Source organism: Vulpes vulpes, chromosome 3 (assembly GCF_048418805.1).
Source record: "Vulpes vulpes isolate BD-2025 chromosome 3, VulVul3, whole genome shotgun sequence".
Classification (NCBI taxonomy): Eukaryota; Metazoa; Chordata; class Mammalia; order Carnivora; family Canidae; genus Vulpes; species Vulpes vulpes.
In genome coordinates this window covers 16,405,223-16,424,171 of record NC_132782.1, presented here as the reverse complement: position 1 = coordinate 16,424,171, position 18,949 = coordinate 16,405,223, and the positions used below count along the sequence as shown (strand labels likewise).

General features: G+C 34.1%; 1 protein-coding gene across 4 annotated transcripts in view; it reads left to right on the top strand.

Moving 5' to 3' along the window:
- The window catches only part of TLK1 (tousled like kinase 1), a 148,582-nt gene that overhangs the window by 85,834 nt on the left and 43,799 nt on the right, over positions 1 to 18,949 (top strand). For all 4 annotated transcript variants that reach the window (XM_025994065.2, XM_072751901.1, XM_072751903.1 and 1 more), the window contains 6 exons: positions 1,852 to 1,947; positions 3,588 to 3,677; positions 4,720 to 4,812; positions 8,967 to 9,077; positions 9,189 to 9,325; positions 12,364 to 12,552. In XM_025994065.2, coding sequence (XP_025849850.1) covers positions 1,852 to 1,947; positions 3,588 to 3,677; positions 4,720 to 4,812; positions 8,967 to 9,077; positions 9,189 to 9,325; positions 12,364 to 12,552 — 716 coding nt within the window. The remainder of the gene's footprint in view (positions 1 to 1,851; positions 1,948 to 3,587; positions 3,678 to 4,719; positions 4,813 to 8,966; positions 9,078 to 9,188; positions 9,326 to 12,363; positions 12,553 to 18,949) is intronic.

Below are 18,949 nucleotides of genomic sequence, written 5' to 3'. Positions count from 1 at the left end.
CCTATCTTCCTAGAAACTTAAAATTTACTTTTACATTGGTATGGAAAAATCATAATTTTCCTTATATATTTGCTTATAATGACCCAGAGGATAGGTACAGTAGGTATACAGAATACAGTGTTTCTGTATTACAGAGGAGAAAACTGAGGACCAGAAATGTAAAGTTGACTTTACATTTACATTTGCAAATAAACTTTTTACAAAAGTTTATTTATTTAAAGTCAAATTCTATATGGTAAAGCAAAAAGGGGTGCCTGGGTGGTACAGTTGGTTGAGTGTCTGACTGACTCTTGGTTTTGGTTCAGGTCATGATCTCTTAGGGTTGTGGGATCCAGCTGCCAAGTAGGGCTCCCCACTCAGTCTGCTTCAGATTCTCTCCTTCTCCTTCTGTCCCTCTCCCCTGTGTACAAGTGTGCATGTGCATGTTCTCTCTCTCTGTCTCTCTCAAATAAATCTTAAAAAAAAAAAGGAAGAGCAAGAAGAGAAGTTAAAGTCTAATAGCCTCTAGTTTAGAATTGTTTCTACTGTCAGTGCAGCCTTTATGATAGCACCATGGCAACATTTGAGCCCTGTAGATAGAGATTAAATAATGATAGAAGTGTGAATCTAAAAGCCCCTGAAAATAGTATTAAATGTAGATTCTTAACCCATCTAGAATATTTCCTTACTTCTAAACAGAAATACTTTTGGCTACCAGTTTTACGTTATAGAATGTTAAAATGATTGTTAAAACAACAAACATATCTATTGGGTTGAAAAAACATATTTACTTGAGTGTGAGAGCAGAATTTGCCAATTAGGGGAAGAGCCGCATTAAAAAAATTTTTTTACCATCCATTGTTTTTCTTAAGTAAGTTTACAGAATCTGTGGTAAAACTGTTGCTAACCATGATCTTGTGTTGCTGACCTAGTGCTTTTTAGTTGTCAGTCCCTCAGTGTGCATATCAATTAACAATCTTTGCCAAAGGTTGGATCAATTCAAATAAACAAATCTTAAGTCTCTTGAATGGTCCTCATGTGTCATGAGTTATAATAGGCACTGCAGATTTTTAAAAAATTAGACAAAGTCCTTATATTACAGAAAGATACACTAAGATCCCTATCCCTTTTCTTCTCCTAATAACCTGAGAGGAAGCCAGTAGCAGTGAATTATTTTCTCCTCCCATTTTTGGTAGAAAAACATGAGAAATTTGAGCTCTGGAATACATTCAGTAGCTTCTCTTATGCACCTAAGTCATGCAACCGTTATGCATATTGTGTGGAAGGACTGATTTTTATAAGATTTTGTGCTATTAAAGGGAAGGTACTTGACTATGTAATTTTTTATATAGTACTACAGACATTAGAATTTTTAACATCTTGAGAATGATTTCTATTTTAAGATGGTTTATTACATTCTACTTCTAAATATATTAATATCTACTTCTAAATATATTAATTTGGGAGTATTCGGGATTATACTGGTTCAAACATTTATAAAGGAACAGTGTTAAAATTTAGTATATGTGCTGCTGAAGCGAGCACTACAGTGTTAAAATTTAAAGGAAAAATATGTTTATTTATTAATATATGTTCATTGTTTGGGGGGCATTTATCTTGAGTCTACCACAATAACAAATTATAGTCAAGAAATAAGGGTCTTTACTAAACATAGTCTTTTCACATTCCTGTGATCAGTATTCTAGTCTTTTAAGACTTCACTGTAACTGACCTTAGTTTTGCTTTTTCTTGACCCATTTAAATCACTACCGAATTTAAAAGAAGAGATATTTAAATTAATTCTTAATGTCATGTCAAAAATAACATCTAACTAGACCTATTAAAGAGTGATGTTTCCTTTTTTTGTCTCAGTACCAAGGTGGGAATGGCTCAAGTCCAGTAAGAGGCATACCTCCTGCTATCCGTTCTCCTCAAAATTCACATTCACATTCCACTCCTTCCTCATCTGTAAGTTTTTACATGTATAGTTAGACTTCTGTCTGCTGAACATATGTGTATATGTATAGTGAATAATTTTTCATTGAGAACTTCTATATATATATTTATTTGTATTTATATTTTTAGAAAACCATTCTGTGAGGTAAGTTAAATTCTTTTAATGATCTGATGCTGTTAGAGCTTTATTTCTTCAAGTGAGATCCTTAAGTTAAATATTTTCTGAATTTGGGACGCCTGGGTGGCTCAGCGGTTGAGCATCTGCCTTTGACTCAGGATGTGATCCCGGTCCTGGGATTGAGTCCCATATTGGGCTTCCTGCATGGAGCCTGTTTCTCCCTCTGCCTGTGTCTCTGCCTCTCTTTCTCTCTATGTCTCTTATGAGTAAATAAATAAAAATCTTTAAAAAAAAAAAAAAAGATTTTCTGAATTAATTATATCCAAGCAGTAGTGTTCCTTTTTTTTTTTTTAATTTTTATTTATTTATTTATGATAGTCACAGAGACACATAGAAAGAGAGGCAGAGACACAGGCAGAGGGAGAAGCAGGCTCCATGCACCGGGACCCCGACGTGGGATTCGATCCCGGGTCTCCAGGATCGCGTCCTGGGCCAAAGGCAGGCGCCAAACCGCTGCTGTGCCACCCAGGGATCCCCCCCCCCCTTTTTTTTAGCAGTAGCATTCCTATAAAAGAATGCTGTTGAGCTTATGGGACTAAAATGAATACCCTTATATTAGTCCATATTCAATTATGATTTCCAATATCTTTCTTTTTTTGTTTTGTTTTGTTTTGTTTTTGTTTAATTTTATTTATTTATTCATGAGAGACACAGAGAGGCAGAGACACAGACAGAGAGAGAAGTAGACTCCATGCAGGGAGCCTGTGATGTGGGACTCCATCCCAGGACTCCAGGATCACACCCTGGGCCAAAGGCACTCAACCACTGAGCCACCCAGGTGTCCTCCAGATTTTTTTTTTTTTTTTTTAAATCAGTCTCTCTTATTTTTTCAGGTACCTTTGTTTTTCACTTATAGTGACCCCTTCTGTTCCTTGCCTGTAGACATATACTTAGTTGTGTCTTACTTATTTTGTACCTTGGGTACATGATACTGCCATATCCAAAATAAGGCGTCAGACTCCACAGTAATTTTGAGTTATACAGTGATGGCATTGATACAATGATATAATCTATTTTCAATGATATGTTTTGAAACTAGTATCTAGATAAGCCATGAAACTCATCAGTAAATTGATATTATACTATACATGGGTGTGTTGGTACTAAGTTCTATATTAAGATCTTTTCAGGTTTTTTTTTGATCTTTTCAGTTTTACTTTTTGAAACATCATCGTCTGTATACTATTTTTGTTTTTGAAATAATATATTTTGCCTTGTTATAGTTAACAGACTGAAAACATTAAAATGTTTTTTATGGTTCTAGAATGTAAGCTTTCTTTCTCTGTGCCTCTGTAAGGGAGGGTAGTCTAAAAATGAATGCTTGTTGAATAAATGATTAAAAGTTGTAAACAATCAATTATGTTTTAATTCAGTTATTATCCTGATAAAAACTTAAGAGATGTTAATTAGTTGTTGCTGAGACAAAAGCCTATATTTTTTCCTCCTAATGAAAAAATTTTAATCTTTTTTTAAGGTTCGACCGAATAGCCCTTCTCCTACTGCATTAGCTTTTGGGGACCACCCTATTATACAACCAAAGCAGTTATCTTTTAAAATTACTCAGGTAAATAGTAATTAAAATTTCTTTGTATGACTTCTAAGAAACTTAATAGAAATAATTAAGATGTCTTTTCTTTGTTTTAGACATAGTTATAAAGACATCAAGAAAGCTAATTACTAAACAAAAAAACAGTTTGTGGGGGCTAAGAAATTGAAACGTAATTAACTATCAGCTTGTCCTTTTTTACATGCAGATTAAATATGTAGAAGTTCTATGCATATTAAATAAACAGAACAAGCATAACATGTCAGTTTTTATTATTTTTGAACATATATAAACAATGTTTGAACATATATAAACATGTATAAACATATATAAACAATTTTTGAACATTATAAACAATGTCTTCCTAAAACCTATTACATTTGTCATAAGTAACCAGTAAAGCAGTTCATTTTGAGTGTCTATATTTATGGATATTCATGTTTGCTATACACTTAAATATCACTTGAAAATCAGATATCTTTAATGCTTATTTGGTTTTATGAATTTTGAGTACTAAGTTTTTCTTTTTAACTTTCTACATGTGACAGTTTTTGGATTTTATCTCAGACCAGAGAAATTGGAAGAATAGATCTTTTTGCTTAGCCACTGTTATTACCCCAATTTATTGCCGTTAGATTTTTCTGTTAGGTCATGTCCAAGCTATTGTACATGCGTCAACAATATTCTTTCTTCGGATAATCTTTAGGCTAGGATTACAGGTACATTGCTTTCAGTCAATGAACAACCCATGAAAGTTTTTGCCGTGTTCAAAAATCAGCTAGCGTTGATAGCACAAAGCTGTGGTTATACTGAATTTTAATGAAGAAAATAATACTCTAAAATGTTAGTAATCGATCTTTTAAATGTTTCTTTGTAAGCTTGTAGAATTTATACCTCTGAAGATATTAAAACTTAAAATTATATTAAGACTTTCTGGGATAACTTTTACATACACAAACTCAAGTGTTTTCTTTGTTTTTAGAAGCACTAAGATCTAGTTTTATATTTGCATGTAATGATATGTTTAATTGAGATAATAAAATAGCTTTCTTTCATTTAGACTGATCTCACAATGCTGAAATTAGCAGCATTAGAAAGTAATAAAAACCAGGACCTGGAAAAGAAGGAAGGTCGTATAGATGACTTGCTCAGGGTAAGTAGGAAGTCATGGAGGGGAAAAAGTTGAGTAAATTATTTGGCAGTTACAAAATTTGAGGAATACTTAGAACTGTAAAAAATTATTTAGCTGGGAAAAAAAAAGCTTTTCCTGGTAGTTTTATGTACATGAAAATCACTATTTTAAAGTGAAAATTATTAGCTCTTTAAATGTGAATTGAGAAGGGCACCTGGGTGGTACAGTCTGTTGAGTATCTGACTCTTGGTTTCAGCTCAGGTTGTAGTCTCAGCTGAAGTCATGAAATTGAGCCCCACGTTGGGCTCAGAGCAGAGACTGCTTGAGCTTCTCTCTCCCTCTCCCTCCGCCCCTCCCACCTATGTTCTCTCTCTCTCTCTCAAATATATGAGTAAGTCTTAAGTAAACAGATAAAGGTGAATTGAGAAAAGTTGGAGAAATAGAGGGAAGTTTATAAAATTTATTTTTATTTGATCAACTATTAATAAGTCAGATGGCCATTTCATGTTAGTTTTAAAGGTAATTGATTTTGTTATAAACCTGACATTTGATATTATACAAGATGAAGTAACTACTACAATCCTGTGAGATTTTTAATGGAAACTTTATAAAAAGACACATCAAAAAGTGTACTTACACTGTTGTGAGTAAGATATGAAGCAGTGGTTCTCGCCCCTTGCTGCTTATGAGAATCACCAAATGGGAAGGTTAGAAAGCACTTTATAAAGGTACCTGCACATAAACTCCACTCTGGGGGATTCTGATTAAATTGATGTGGTGTGGGGCTTGGGCGTTGGTAGTTTTGTTTTTTATTTTTTAAAGATTTTATTTATTCATGAGACAAGAGAGAGAGGCAGAGACACAGGCAGAGGGAGAATCAGGTTCCGTGCAGGAAGCCCAATGTGGGACTCGATCCCGGGACTCCAGGATCACGCCCTGGGCTGAAGCAGGTGCTAAACCTCTGAGCCACCCAGAGATCCTCAGGAATTTGGGGATTTAAAATCTCCTCCAAGAAAAAACAAAGCTCCTCCAAATAATTATAATTTAAGCCAGCCTTGAGAAGTATTGGTATAGAAACTCAGTAAAACTAGTATCTCATCTGTGATCCTACCAGTTACTGATACCTTTGAAACATTGAGCTTGCCTTTCCTGATCCTATCCCAGTTACTCTCTCACATTCTTTTACCATTAATTACTGTTCTAAGTTTTGTATTTATTATGCCTTATTATTATGGCTTTATCACATATGTATCTATATATTCTTAACCTATTTCAGTTTATTTTTGAACTTTACCCTTTTGCCCTACTTGTTTTCACTAACCATTATATGTGGAATGTCATGTACTTTGTTCATTTCATGCTATATAGTAAGGCATTATATGAATATACCATAATACATTTTTTTCTGCTCTTAGTGAACATTCTGTCTCTACTTTTTGCTAATATGAACAGTTCTGCTAAGAACATTATTGGGCATGTCTTCTAGGGCAAATGTGGAAAAATTTGTCTTATGTATGTTATATGCTGTGAGAGAGATCTGGCCAGAATACATGACATGCACGTCTTCAATTTTGCTTTATAATGCCAAAATTTCCCCAAAGCAGTTGGATTAATTTACACTCCTACCAGCAGTAGGCAAGAAATAATCTTGATGCTCATTATCTTTGCTAAGGCTCATTATAATCAGGTATAATAAATTTTTTGGCAAATTTGATGAATATAACAAAGTATCTTTTATTATGTTCTCTATTTTTTTTTTTTTTTTGTTCTCTATTTTCTAGCATCTTTTAAAATGTTTATTAACTGTGTTTCTTCTGCAAAATAACTGATCATGTTTTTGCTGATTTTTCTTAACGGGTTATTGTCTTTTGTTGTTTTGTTTTGTTTTGATGTCAGCTTTTTGTTGTTCCTATATACAGATTTTCTCCCAGTGACAGATTGCCTCTTTATTTCTCCATGCTGCTTTTTGATGATTAGATGCATTTAAAATTTTAATATGATTAAATATCTTTTTTGTTTGTACTTTGTTTTGCTTGTACCAAATTATTATCAAAGTTATACTGAAAGAACTAATTTTCTTAATTCCTAAGGTCATAAAGATGTTCCTCTATATTTTTAAAAACTTTTATAGCCTCGTTTTTCAGTGTAAGTTGTTAATCTCATTGGAAGTGTTTTGGGGTATGGTGTGAGATAGAGTTCCTTTTTAATTTCTTTCTATACAAATAATCAGTTGCCTAGTCCACTCTTTTCTCCCAATTCTATCATATAATCTTGGTTCTATATACAAGTAGATCTTTTTCTATATTTTCTGCTTTGTCCTATGTTCTATTTGTGTATTCCTACACTGGTACCATAGCACCTTTTGTTTTTGTTTTTGTTTTTGTTTGTTGTTAATCATTTAGCAATTGTCTGTTAGGAATAGAGAACATAAACAATACTTTAAGTGAAATACAATATTTTTGAGAAGAACAGAACTGAGCAACCCAGGTGTGATGCCTTCATAGCATCATATGGAATCTTTGCTCCTTTAGTGTTTTTGCTCCTGTATCATCAGTGTATGACTTCCATCTTGAAGGCCATATCAAGGTACAAAATATTTATTAGAGTCACTATTAGGATAGTTTAGTTAGATATTTATCAATCCAGAATAAAAATGTTGGTTTTCATTACTTAATGAAGAAAGGGGAAATAGATTTGGGTCATCATAATTGCTGTGGCTTTATATTAAATCTTGATTTGCGATTGAAGAAATATCCTCTGGTTTTAAAGGCATACAGACAGTTTAGTTTCTTGGAGTTTGTTTGAATTGCATCTAATGAAGAGGTTTTATTGGTGCTAAATTCCATCTATGTTCCTCTGGGAGTCTCTTTATTTTACCCTTTTCCTTGTAAAACACTTTGACCTAATTACATAATTTTAGACTGGCAGCTATTTTCTCCTAGCATTTTCAATATATTATGCCATGATCTTTTGGCTTTTACCATGATTGGCATCAACCTATGGTTCTCAAAGTATGATTCCCAGACCAGAAGCATCAGCATTACTGATGAATTCATTAGAAATAAGTTTTCATAGGTGCTTGGGTAGCTAAGTTGGTTAAGCGTCTGCTTTCAGCTCAGGTTATGATCCCTGGGTTCTGGGATCAAGACACCCTTATCAGGTTCCCTACTCAGTAGAGAGCCTGCAACTCCCTCTCCTTCTGCTGCACCCCCTGCTTGTGCTCTTTCTCTCTGTGTCAAATAAGTAAATAAAACCTTTTAAAAGAAAGAAATTTTAGGACCCTACCCCAGACCTACTATACACAGAAACTCCTCTGGGAGTGTGTCTCAACAGTTTGTATCCAGGTTATTCTTTTGTCACTGTACTGGAGTAATCCAACTCATCTCCTGAGTTTAGAGAAAGGTAGAGAAAGGCCTCTTTCCTGAGCAATACACCTTCCTACAAAGTCAGCAAAATTGATATCTTGTTGCCAAGAAAGATGGTGGAAGTAGTTAGCTTTTGGGTAGGCATTTATAGTGCCATCTACAAGTTTAATGGAGATAAAACGTATCAGTTACAAAAGATGAAAGAGAACTCACATTCATTTTCAAGTGTTAGACACTTTATATACTTGGTTACTTTTTTTTTTTAATTTTTATTTATTTATGATAGTCACAGAGAGAGAGAGAGAGAGAGAGAGAGAGAGAGAGAGGCAGAGACATAGGCAGAGGGAGAAGCAGGCTCCATGCACCGGGAGCCCGACGTGGGATTCAATCCCGGGTCTCCAGGATCGCACCCTGGGCCAAAGGCAGGCGCTAAACCGCTGCGCCACCCAGGGTTTCCTATACTTGGTTACTTTTAACTAAGTGAGGTAAATGGTATTGCCCCTATTCTAGAAATACAAAATAAAAATAAGTTAATGTTCAGATAACTGACTTAGCTAAGGTTACATATCTTAAGGAGTGGATTTGATCCCTTGGATTATGGATACAAATTCCATGTACATTCCACTGTACAATTATGCAGCTTTCAACAGTACTATCCCGTGATTAGTAGATGATTAAAAAATTTTTTTAGTATCCTACTTAATTACTTATTGATCCTATTTATGTAGTTTCCTCAGAATGTAAGGAATACTCCTAAGTGTCTCATATACACAAATGCTAGACCTTTTCTATTTTTTACTTATGTTATAGGCTAACTGTGATCTCAGACGGCAAATAGATGAACAACAAAAGTTACTTGAAAAATACAAAGAACGATTAAATAAGTGCATATCAATGAGCAAGAAGCTGCTTATTGAAAAGGTAAGTTAAAAGCTCAGTGAATTTTCCTTTTCATTCTGTTGGCTCTTTCCACCTTATACAGTTTTAAATTTAAATGAATAAAATTGATGATTCTTCCTCCTTTTTTTTCAGAGTACACAAGAAAAACTGTCAAGCCGAGAGAAGAGTATGCAAGATCGATTACGCCTTGGGCACTTCACAACAGTGAGACATGGTGCTTCATTTACTGAACAATGGACAGATGGTTTTGCATTTCAGAATCTTGTGAAGTTAGTCATTCTTACATTTTAAAAAAATGTAGTGTTCCTTTGGGATTTTGTTACTTCCAAAGATTATAGATTTGGAATTATGTTCTATTTCTGCTCTTTACTACTCTTTGAAATCACAGAACTTAGTATATTTGAAAGGAACATAAAACAAAAGTATTACAATTTCAGCTTTAGTAGACTTCTTGATGGGTTAACATTCATCCATACCATATGATGTATTATTTTAAATATGATTTTTCAAAATATAAACTAATCTGCTAGTTTTATAGATAATTTGGGAGGAAAATTTAATTTTGATGTGTGTGTATATATAGATCTTGGAATTTTTGTACTTAGTTTCTTCCCCATTCTCCAATCCTTACTTTATTATTTTTTTCTTTTTTTCAATCCTTACTTTAAATGTTAATATTCAGCACTTGCCTACTTTCTGTTCCTATGGAAAAGACAGGAACTTTTTCTCTTCTGCTTCAGATACAGTAATTTCATAAATCGGTTGAATGGATTATGTAGCTTTAGCATTTCTGAGGAAAACTTTAAAACAGAAATCGTTGAGTTCAGGTGATAGTAGATAGGGCTCGATTATGTATGAAGGAGCCGGGACCTGTGCTGTTTGTTTTCACTGGAAAAAAATTTTAAACTGCCAAAGCAGGAGTAGTGTCAGCATCTACATCAGATTTCCTAGAGTTAGTCCAGTTTTACGGAAAATGGAGGCAAAGCTGTATATAAATACTGCTGTTTCAAACATTGGTTCTCAGTACTCAGCATAGAATGACCTGCTCTCTCTCGTACTTGATTTATTCACCTTTTGTTCAACCCAGCTGTGCTGGTAATAGGTGTACCATAATGAAGAACATTGTTCTTTTGATGCTAGAGAGTTTGGCTTTAATTCTGTGGATGACACGGAGTTATTAAAGGCTTGTACATAGTGTGTATTTTCATAATTGAGTTTTAGAAAGAAACTGGTGATAATGTAGGACTAATATTGGAAAGAGGATAAATTATTGACACCTGAGGTGTCCAAATGAAAGATGATTATCCTTGAACTAAAATACAGTGAAAGTAGAGAATAGGAGATACATTTGAGATAGAAACCATGATTTATGAGTGTTCAGTAAGCAAGAACTTCTGCTACTAAGCCCAGATCTACAGTTATCCTGATAATGAAATAGGACATAATGTAACCGTAAATACAAACTAAAAATACAAATTTAAAATATAAACTGTAGCAAAAATTTCTTCATTGAGCTATCAAAAAAGAGCAAAATTGGAGATTCTGGGTTGGAGAACATAAGGAGATTTGGGGAGAGTGGTGCAATTGGAGAGAGCCAGAGAAGCCTCATACCTTTGCCCCATACCTTGTGGTATGCATCTCTTCAATCTGGCTATTCCCAAGTTCTATCCTTATATAAAAAACAAGTAATCTAGTTTTTAAGTACTTACTTGCATTTCTTGTATTGAGGGCCTACTGTGTGTTGTTACATATATGTAATTTAAATCAAGCTGCTTATCAGCGTATGTTAAGTAGTTTATCAGTGATGTAAGTAGTTGGTGGATGAGAAGGGAAATAAATATTAATAATATTATTAATCTCTAAATTATGTAGTCATTCCTGAATAATCAGATATTATCTTTGTATTCATTTCAATCATTCTTTACTTTCCATTAGGATTTTCAACATTAGGGTTATTGCTATTTATTTTCATTTATACCATCTTGATTGTGCTCTAAACTAGCTTTAAAAATTAACTTTTTTAGTAAAATGAAGGTATTAATTTCTTCTTCCAAAGAAAAACTGGATTAAACTCCTGTTCTAAGCTTTGCTATTCTTGAATTTTCTCTCCCCTTAGACTCTCCTGCCTAGGTGGCTATCGATTCTTTCATTGTGGCCATATTTTACTACTGTCTGGCTAGAACCATAGGAACAGGCAATGTGTGTAAAGCCAATTTGGGGTCAGCTGAGTAGTTCTGTAGTTCTGCTTTGAGTGGGAGTGAGGAGGCAAGGAATTGAAACACTTGTCTTGTTCAAAATCTAAGTATCATAACCACGTAGAATTTTTAAAATTGTTACTTACTATGTTGAGGTCACCTAATAGGGAACATGGTTACTATGAGAACAAGTTGTGTGATGGGATAGTTTTAAAAAGCTTCACTGCTTAAAAAAACAAACAAACAATAAAAACTTCACTGCTACCTATTCTTGCTCTAGTCAAATTGCTGAAATCTCTAACCTGTATTTTTTATAATAGACATGATATTTAGTAGTTGTTAGAGTTAGTAAGCTTTAGATTCTTGAATGGGAAACAGTAATATTTTTACCTTTTATTAATCCCTCATTTTTCAAAGCCAAGCTAATTTTTCTTGTTTCCCTTCATTTTTTTTTATTTCCTTCAAATTATCAAAATTCTTTCTTTCTTTATAAATTTCTTATATTTGGGTCAACTTTTGTTTCATTTCAAAGTAACGCTTGCATAGTCCCAAAATCTTTTTCACAAAAATAAATTTAGAAAATAATACTTAATTAAACTTGTATTTGTCTTAAGTTTTTCTGCAAAAACAAAGTAATGAGGTGCATGTTTAAAATATACTCTGTGCTTACCTCTGTTCTTTATTTGAATACCCATTTATTTCATTGAGCAAATTTTTACTGAATTCTTAGTATGACTGGTAATTATGTTGGGCACTAGGTATATAAGAAGATATAAAGTAGATAGGTCTCCTTTCTCATGCAGTGATGTAGTCTAGAGACATATTCTAATCAAGTATCTGTAGGAATGATACTAGGAAGAAGGAAATGGAGATCTACAAGGGTACCATGCAATTATATATAGCAACACATCTTTCCCTAGTTCAGGGGATTTAGGGAATTTAGAAATGAATGCTTCAAATGAGACCTGGACAGTGAGTATGAGTAGGTTCAAAAAGATAGAATGATATTTTTTGTTTATGTTATATGCTTTTTCATGTTAATGTATTTTCATGTTTTAACTGTGAAGAGTAATGAAAAGTTAATATGGTTTTTTACATTTATTTTTATACAGGCAACAAGAATGGGTGAATCAGCAAAGGGAAGATATTGAAAGGCAAAGGAAACTTCTAGCCAAACGCAAACCTCCCACAGCTAATAATTCTCAGGCACCCTCTACCAATTCTGAACCAAAACAAAGGAAAAACAAAGCAGTCAATGGAGCAGAGAATGATCCCTTTGTTAGACCAAATTTACCACAACTGTAAGCCTCCATTTTAATTTTCCTTTTTTTAAATCGTTGCCAGTGAGCATGAATGTTAGATGTTATATATATTTACACTAATACTTAAATACTAAAAATAGTTACGGCCAGGAAGGAAGTCAGTATTAAAATTTATGTCTAAATTACTAATCTCCAAATAATCTGAATTCAGCCTTTGTAAGTGGAGACTTATTAATCTCCTTTTATTTATTTTTTAAAGATTTATTTATTTATTTATTCATTCATTCAGAGAGAGAGAGGCAGAGACACAGGCAGAGGGAGAAGCACGCGCTATGCAGGAAGCTTGACATGGGTCTTGATCCTAGGTCTCCAGGATCACAGCCCGGGCTGCAGGCAGTGCTAAACTGCTGCGCCACCGGGGCTGCCCATTTAATCCCCTTTTAAAATGAAGATTTAGTAGCTAAGAGGAATGATAGAGTCAGTAGTAGCTTTGAAGATCTCAATTCAGTATTTCCATTAATGTTCCTTTTTCTTTTTCTTTTTTTTTTTTTTTTTAATATCCCTTTTTCTGAGAGAATATTAAGTAATATAGCTGACGTTTATTTTCTCATCCTTTGGAAGCAGTACATTGGTAGATTATAGGTATTGTTTTTTCCCTTTCTGCATTTTATTTATTTTCTCAATTTTCTGCATTAATAATTAACTGCTCTTTATAGTTCAAGGAGCAAAGAGATTTTTAAATAATTAAATGCTTATAATACATAGAAAATTGGAAAAATATGAAAGAATATAAATATGAAGATAAAACAATATAGACAATGATCCCATCCACAGAGAAGACTATTGTTAAAATTTCAATTTACAGATGTGTCCAAACATAAAATTTTTAGTTTTGCAAGAACTTAAGTTTATGTGAGTAGAAAATACACACACACACCCTGTTTGATATTTTTATGTGGATGTATTCTTTTTTTTCCTTTTGTTGAAAGGTAATGTTTCATCTGTGCTTTGATTCCCAAACCCTGCTACATGAGGGACTCTTCTATCAATACTCCCATTATCTTACATTGTCAACCTTTTTTTCTCTACTGGTTCCTTCCTTCTAGAAGACAAAATGAAACAAAAAAACTCTGCTTCAATTATATATCCCTCTACTCCAGTTTCCATATTCTGTCATCTTTATAACCAGGTTTCTTGAAAGACTTGCCAGTCTCTTCTGTCTCACTTTCCATTTTCTCCTTTCCTAAATGAAATTGCCTTTTAAAGATCAACTATCTTTTTGATGCTCAATGCTATAGACATTTGAGAGTTTTTTAACTTGGCAGCATAGAGTATTGTTGACTTAGTTTTTCCCAAAAGACTCTTTTCCTACCTTTAGTTTTTGAAATACTTTGATCTCCTAATTTTCATTTTAACTCCTCTGGTTCATCTTCTCAGTCTTTTCTATGGACAGTATTTACACTACCAATTTGTAAAATGTTTTTTGTTTTTGTTTTTTTTCCATTTGTAAGAATCTGTCTTAGCCATCTTACTTCCTACTCTACATATTCTCCTTGAAAATTAGCTACTCTCAGAGATTCAGTTACTACGTATATGCTGCTGATATCCAAGTTTCTGTTTTCAGTCCACTTTTCTCTCTTGAATATTAAATATAGCTCAGTTCTCAATGTCATATTCTTGGTTGGTTGTTATCAGTACTTAAGTGCTCTAATATAGCATTTTCAAAACTGCATTTACTAAAAACAGAAAAAAACAAAAACTATTTACTGTTATCGTTCCTGTTCCAATCTGTCTACACACACTCATACTCATCTACATATCCACATCTATACCTCTTGCCTTTTCCTTTGTTTTCTCTATTAGTAAATGTCACTACCATCCTTTCAGATCCACATGCCAGATTTTTATTATCATCCTTAATATTTTAGATCAAGATTTCATTTATTTTTCTTAATCCATTTTTATTATTTTCTTTAATAAATAGATGGTAATAATCTTATTTTTCAAAATCCATCTCAAAATGTACTCTAGTCTTCAGACTTTTTCTAGTCTTAGGGGCCTTTTGTAAATTGGAATTAAGACATTCAGCTATTGATTTTTTTTAAAAAACTAGCAAATGATTTACTTTTAGTAAATTAGTAAATTTATTGCTTAATAAAGGGTAGATGAGTGGTTATATAGAAATACACTGTGTGTTAGCTTTAATTCCACTCCTACCAGACAACAATCCTTCTATATCTCAAGTGTATCCACTTATATAAGTCCCCACTGACACCTGACTCCACTGACATTCTAACTCAGGTTACTGTCCTCTCTTACTTGGGTTATTTTTTTTCCTACCTCTCCTTTCAGCTTTGGTTTAGCAATCCAGTTCATTTTCATTTTGCAGTCAGAGTCATTTTTGCAAAACATCCTTTCATTCTCTTCCCCCCCCCCCCTTTTTTTTAAAGATTTTATTTATTCATGAGAGAGACAGAGAGAGAGAGAGGCAGAGACACAGACACAGGCAGAGGGAAAAGCAGGCTTCATGCAGGGAGCCCGATATGAGACTGGATCCTGGGACTCCAGGATCACACCCCGGGCCAAAGGCAGGTGCTAAACCACTGAACCACCCAGGGATCCCCTCATTCTCTTCCTTATCACCCTAACATAGCTCTCTGTTTCTTACATGATAGAATCCAAAAGTTCTAAGATGATTTTTTCTTTTTCTTTTCTTTTTTTTTTTAAGATTTTATTTATTTATTCATGAGAGATGCAGAGAGAGAGAGGCAGAGACATAGAGGGAGAAGCAGGCTCCTCACAGAGAGCCCAATTTGGGGCTTGATTCCTGGACCTGGGATCATGACCTGAGCCAAAGGCAGACGCTCTACCACTGAGTCACCCAGGCATCCCTAAGATGACTTCTTAAAGCATTTTTGATCTGGCATCTTCTGACCACTCTAGCCTCATCTTTTGTCATTAACCAGTGCCTGCCCTTCACCGCCAACTTTCAAACCCCAACACATTGCTCTTAATTCCTGTTCATCTTTTAAATCCCATAATAGGTATTTACTCCTAAAAGTTTTTCCTTGACCCCTGAAGGATAGGAGTTACTTTATCACTTTAAGGTAATATGATAGTGCCCTCTGGTCTCTTCAGTCACAGCATCACCATTTACTCCATTAATGACACTCCATTAAACATCACAGATGTTTCTCTTTCTCTTGTTCTCTGTTTCTATGGCATTTTGTATTTATCTGTCTTCATTGCCATTGTCTTGGTATAGGACCTCATCTCTCTCTCTTTTTTTTTTAAGATTTTTAAAATTTATTTATGTGAGATACACAGAGAGAGAGGCAGTGACACAGGCAGAGGGAGAAGTAGGCTCCATGCAGGGATCCCGACGTGGGACTCAATCCCAGGTCTCCAGGATCACACCTGGGCTGAAGGCGGCACTAATCCGCTGAGCCACCCCAGCTGCCCTTTTTTTCTTTTTTTTTTTTTAACCTAGATTACTGTTTCTTCTGTGTCTCTTTGTGTCACTTTCATGTTTAACTTCCTTCACTGGCCTTCAAGATAAACTTCACCTTCATGAAGGACTCTTCATAGGCCTTAGCCTTATTTTACTCTTTCACTTCACTTCCAACATCTTCCCTGTGTATCTTATGTTAAACTCTTTTAGTTCTCTAAATGGATTAGGCTTTCTTGTTTCTGTGCCTTTTTGCATCTTGTTCCTTGCCTTTCTTTACCTGTCTCATTGCCTATTCATCTTTTAAGGCTTGGCTCATAAAGCAGTTTCAGTAGGAAGCCATCTCTAATTATTATTTTTTCTTCCCATTTTCTCCCCCATTTCCCCTCAGGTTAGGCCTGTTCCATATGCAGCACTTATCTCACTTTTATCTTCATGTTCCCAATATGTAGCACAGTTTTCTGACAAATGGAAAGTGGTCAGTAAATGCTAAATTATGGTACATAAGGATTTGATTGACTTTCATTTTCTCCTTCTTAGTAGATCATTTTTCTAGTTTGTCACAGGTATTTTGCTTACTTGTCTTCCAAGATGCTTAACAGCCCCAACTATAGTTTAATAATCATAGACTTGTCTCAATTCCACCCGCACTTTATTATATGTTGACTGAGAACTAACTTTGAAGTTAAACTACTGTGTATTCTTGGAATGGCAAATGAAGTGATACTACATAAAAGTTTGACTGCATCTTTATACAAATGCATATTTAAATAGGGAAAAAAGCCATAGAAGCATTTTTTTAAGATTTATTTATTTATTTATTAGGGAGAGCATATGCACGAATGGGGGGAGGGAGAGGAGAGAGGGAAAGAGAGAATCCCCAGCAGACTCCCTACCGAGAAAGGAGCCCCAAACAGGTCTGGATCCTAAGACCCTGAGATCAAGACTGGAGCCGAAATCAAGAGTCCGATAGATGTTCAACTGACTGAGCCACCCATGTGCCCCAGAAGCACTTTGATTCATATATTATAGTTTATTTTTAGCAACTATACTTTGCAACTGTTACTAAAAATTCCTTTTGAATCATTGTTTAGTGGTAACTAGGACATTAGTATATGTGCAGAACATCTAGTATAATTAGACTAGAAACCATGAATTATTTTTCTATCAAGAAATTAACGTAGAAAATGAAGTTACGGGCAGCCCGGGTGACTCAGTGGTTTAGCGCCACCTTCAGCCCGGGGTGTGATCCTGGAGACCCAGGATTCAGTCCCATGTCGGGTTCTCAGCATGGAGCCTGCTTCTCCCTCTGCCTGTCTCTCTGCCTGCCCCCCTTCTTTCTCTGTGCCTTTCATGAATAAATAAATAAAATCTTAAAAAAAAAAAAAGAAAGAAAGAAAATTAAGTTACTACATGTAATAGTTAGGACTTTGAGTGTTATAGACAGATATAGCATCCATCCTTGACTCTTTCAGGTTGTTATTTTTGGTAAGCTGTTTTACTTCACTTCTTTGAGCCTCTGTTTCCTCCTGTAAAAGTACCTATATCATAGTGTTGTAAGGATGATATCAGGTAATACGTTAGTGTTAGAGTACTTGAGTGGTTCCTGGCTCTGAACTAATTTTTAACTACCAGCAAGATTTGGTCTGGTTTTTTAGGTAGTAGTTTCTAATTTTAGTCATAAATACTTTATTATTCAGAGTAGTTTGCATTAATATTATCTTTAGAGATCTAAATTAATCGTAATTAATTAATCTTAACTAAGATTTTGACCTCCTGTTAAATATATTTTAATGATACTTCGTTTTATTTATGTATTTCATATTTCACAGAGGATGATTGCAGAGTGAATAGTAATATTTTACCTTTTTTATATTAAGGAAGCTTTAGAGAAGTCACTATGTTTCCTCATTTTTTAAAGCTTTAATTTTAAATCAAAATTATATACCATAAAATTACTTAGTGGATTACTTGTCTTGTAAGTAACAATAAACTTTTTAGTTAATAAAATTTATTTTTAGAGCAGTTTTAGTGTATTGCAAAATTGAGCAGAAAGTACCAGAGAGTTTATATATACACCCTGTCCCCACACACAACCTCCACCACTATCAATATCCTGAACCACAGTGGTACATTTGTTATAATTGATAAACCTGCATTGGTACATCATTAAAATTCACTTTTGGTGTAGTATACATTTTATGGATTTTGACAGATGTTTAGTTGATTTTTGTTTTTAAATCATGTCTGAAAAATCTTGCATTGGAGCATTCAGTCTATTTTTATTTCATGTATTTACTTACTTATTGGGACTTGAATTTGGCCTATCTTTGTGCTGTTGATTTATCCTCTCCCTTTTTCCTTTTTATTTATTTGCTCAATTTTTGCTTATTTGATTTTCTGTCAGAGACACACCCATATGTAAAGACATTTGTGTCTGGTATAGTCTGTGTTTATCTAAATGTTACTTTTACATATTTATCATTTCTTTTGCTCTTCATTTATTCTTACATCTTTGATTTTATACCTAATAAGATCTTTCTGCCTAAGAAATACGCTTTAGATTTTTAAAAAATCTTTTCATTTTATTTATTTATTTATTTTTTTACTGTGGATCTATTAGTAATGACACCTTTCACTTTTTTCTTGGAATGGAACTAATTTTATTTTACCTTCATTCTCAAGACAGTTTGTTTTTTCACTGGTTTTACAGTTTAGGTTCATAATTATTTGAAGGTATCTTACCATCTTTTAACTTAAAATTATTACCAGACCAGTCACTTGACCAGAGAAGAATGGAGCAGAAGCAATATTTGAAGATTAGATAATAACTGAGAATATTTTAAAGCAGATGAATAAGATCTGTCTATAGATTCACAGAGGCCAGAGAATTCCAAGTAGGATGGATAGAAAGAAATACACATCATGGGATCCCTGGGTGGCGCAGCGGTTTGGCGCCTGCCTTTGGCCCAGGGCGCGATCCTGGAG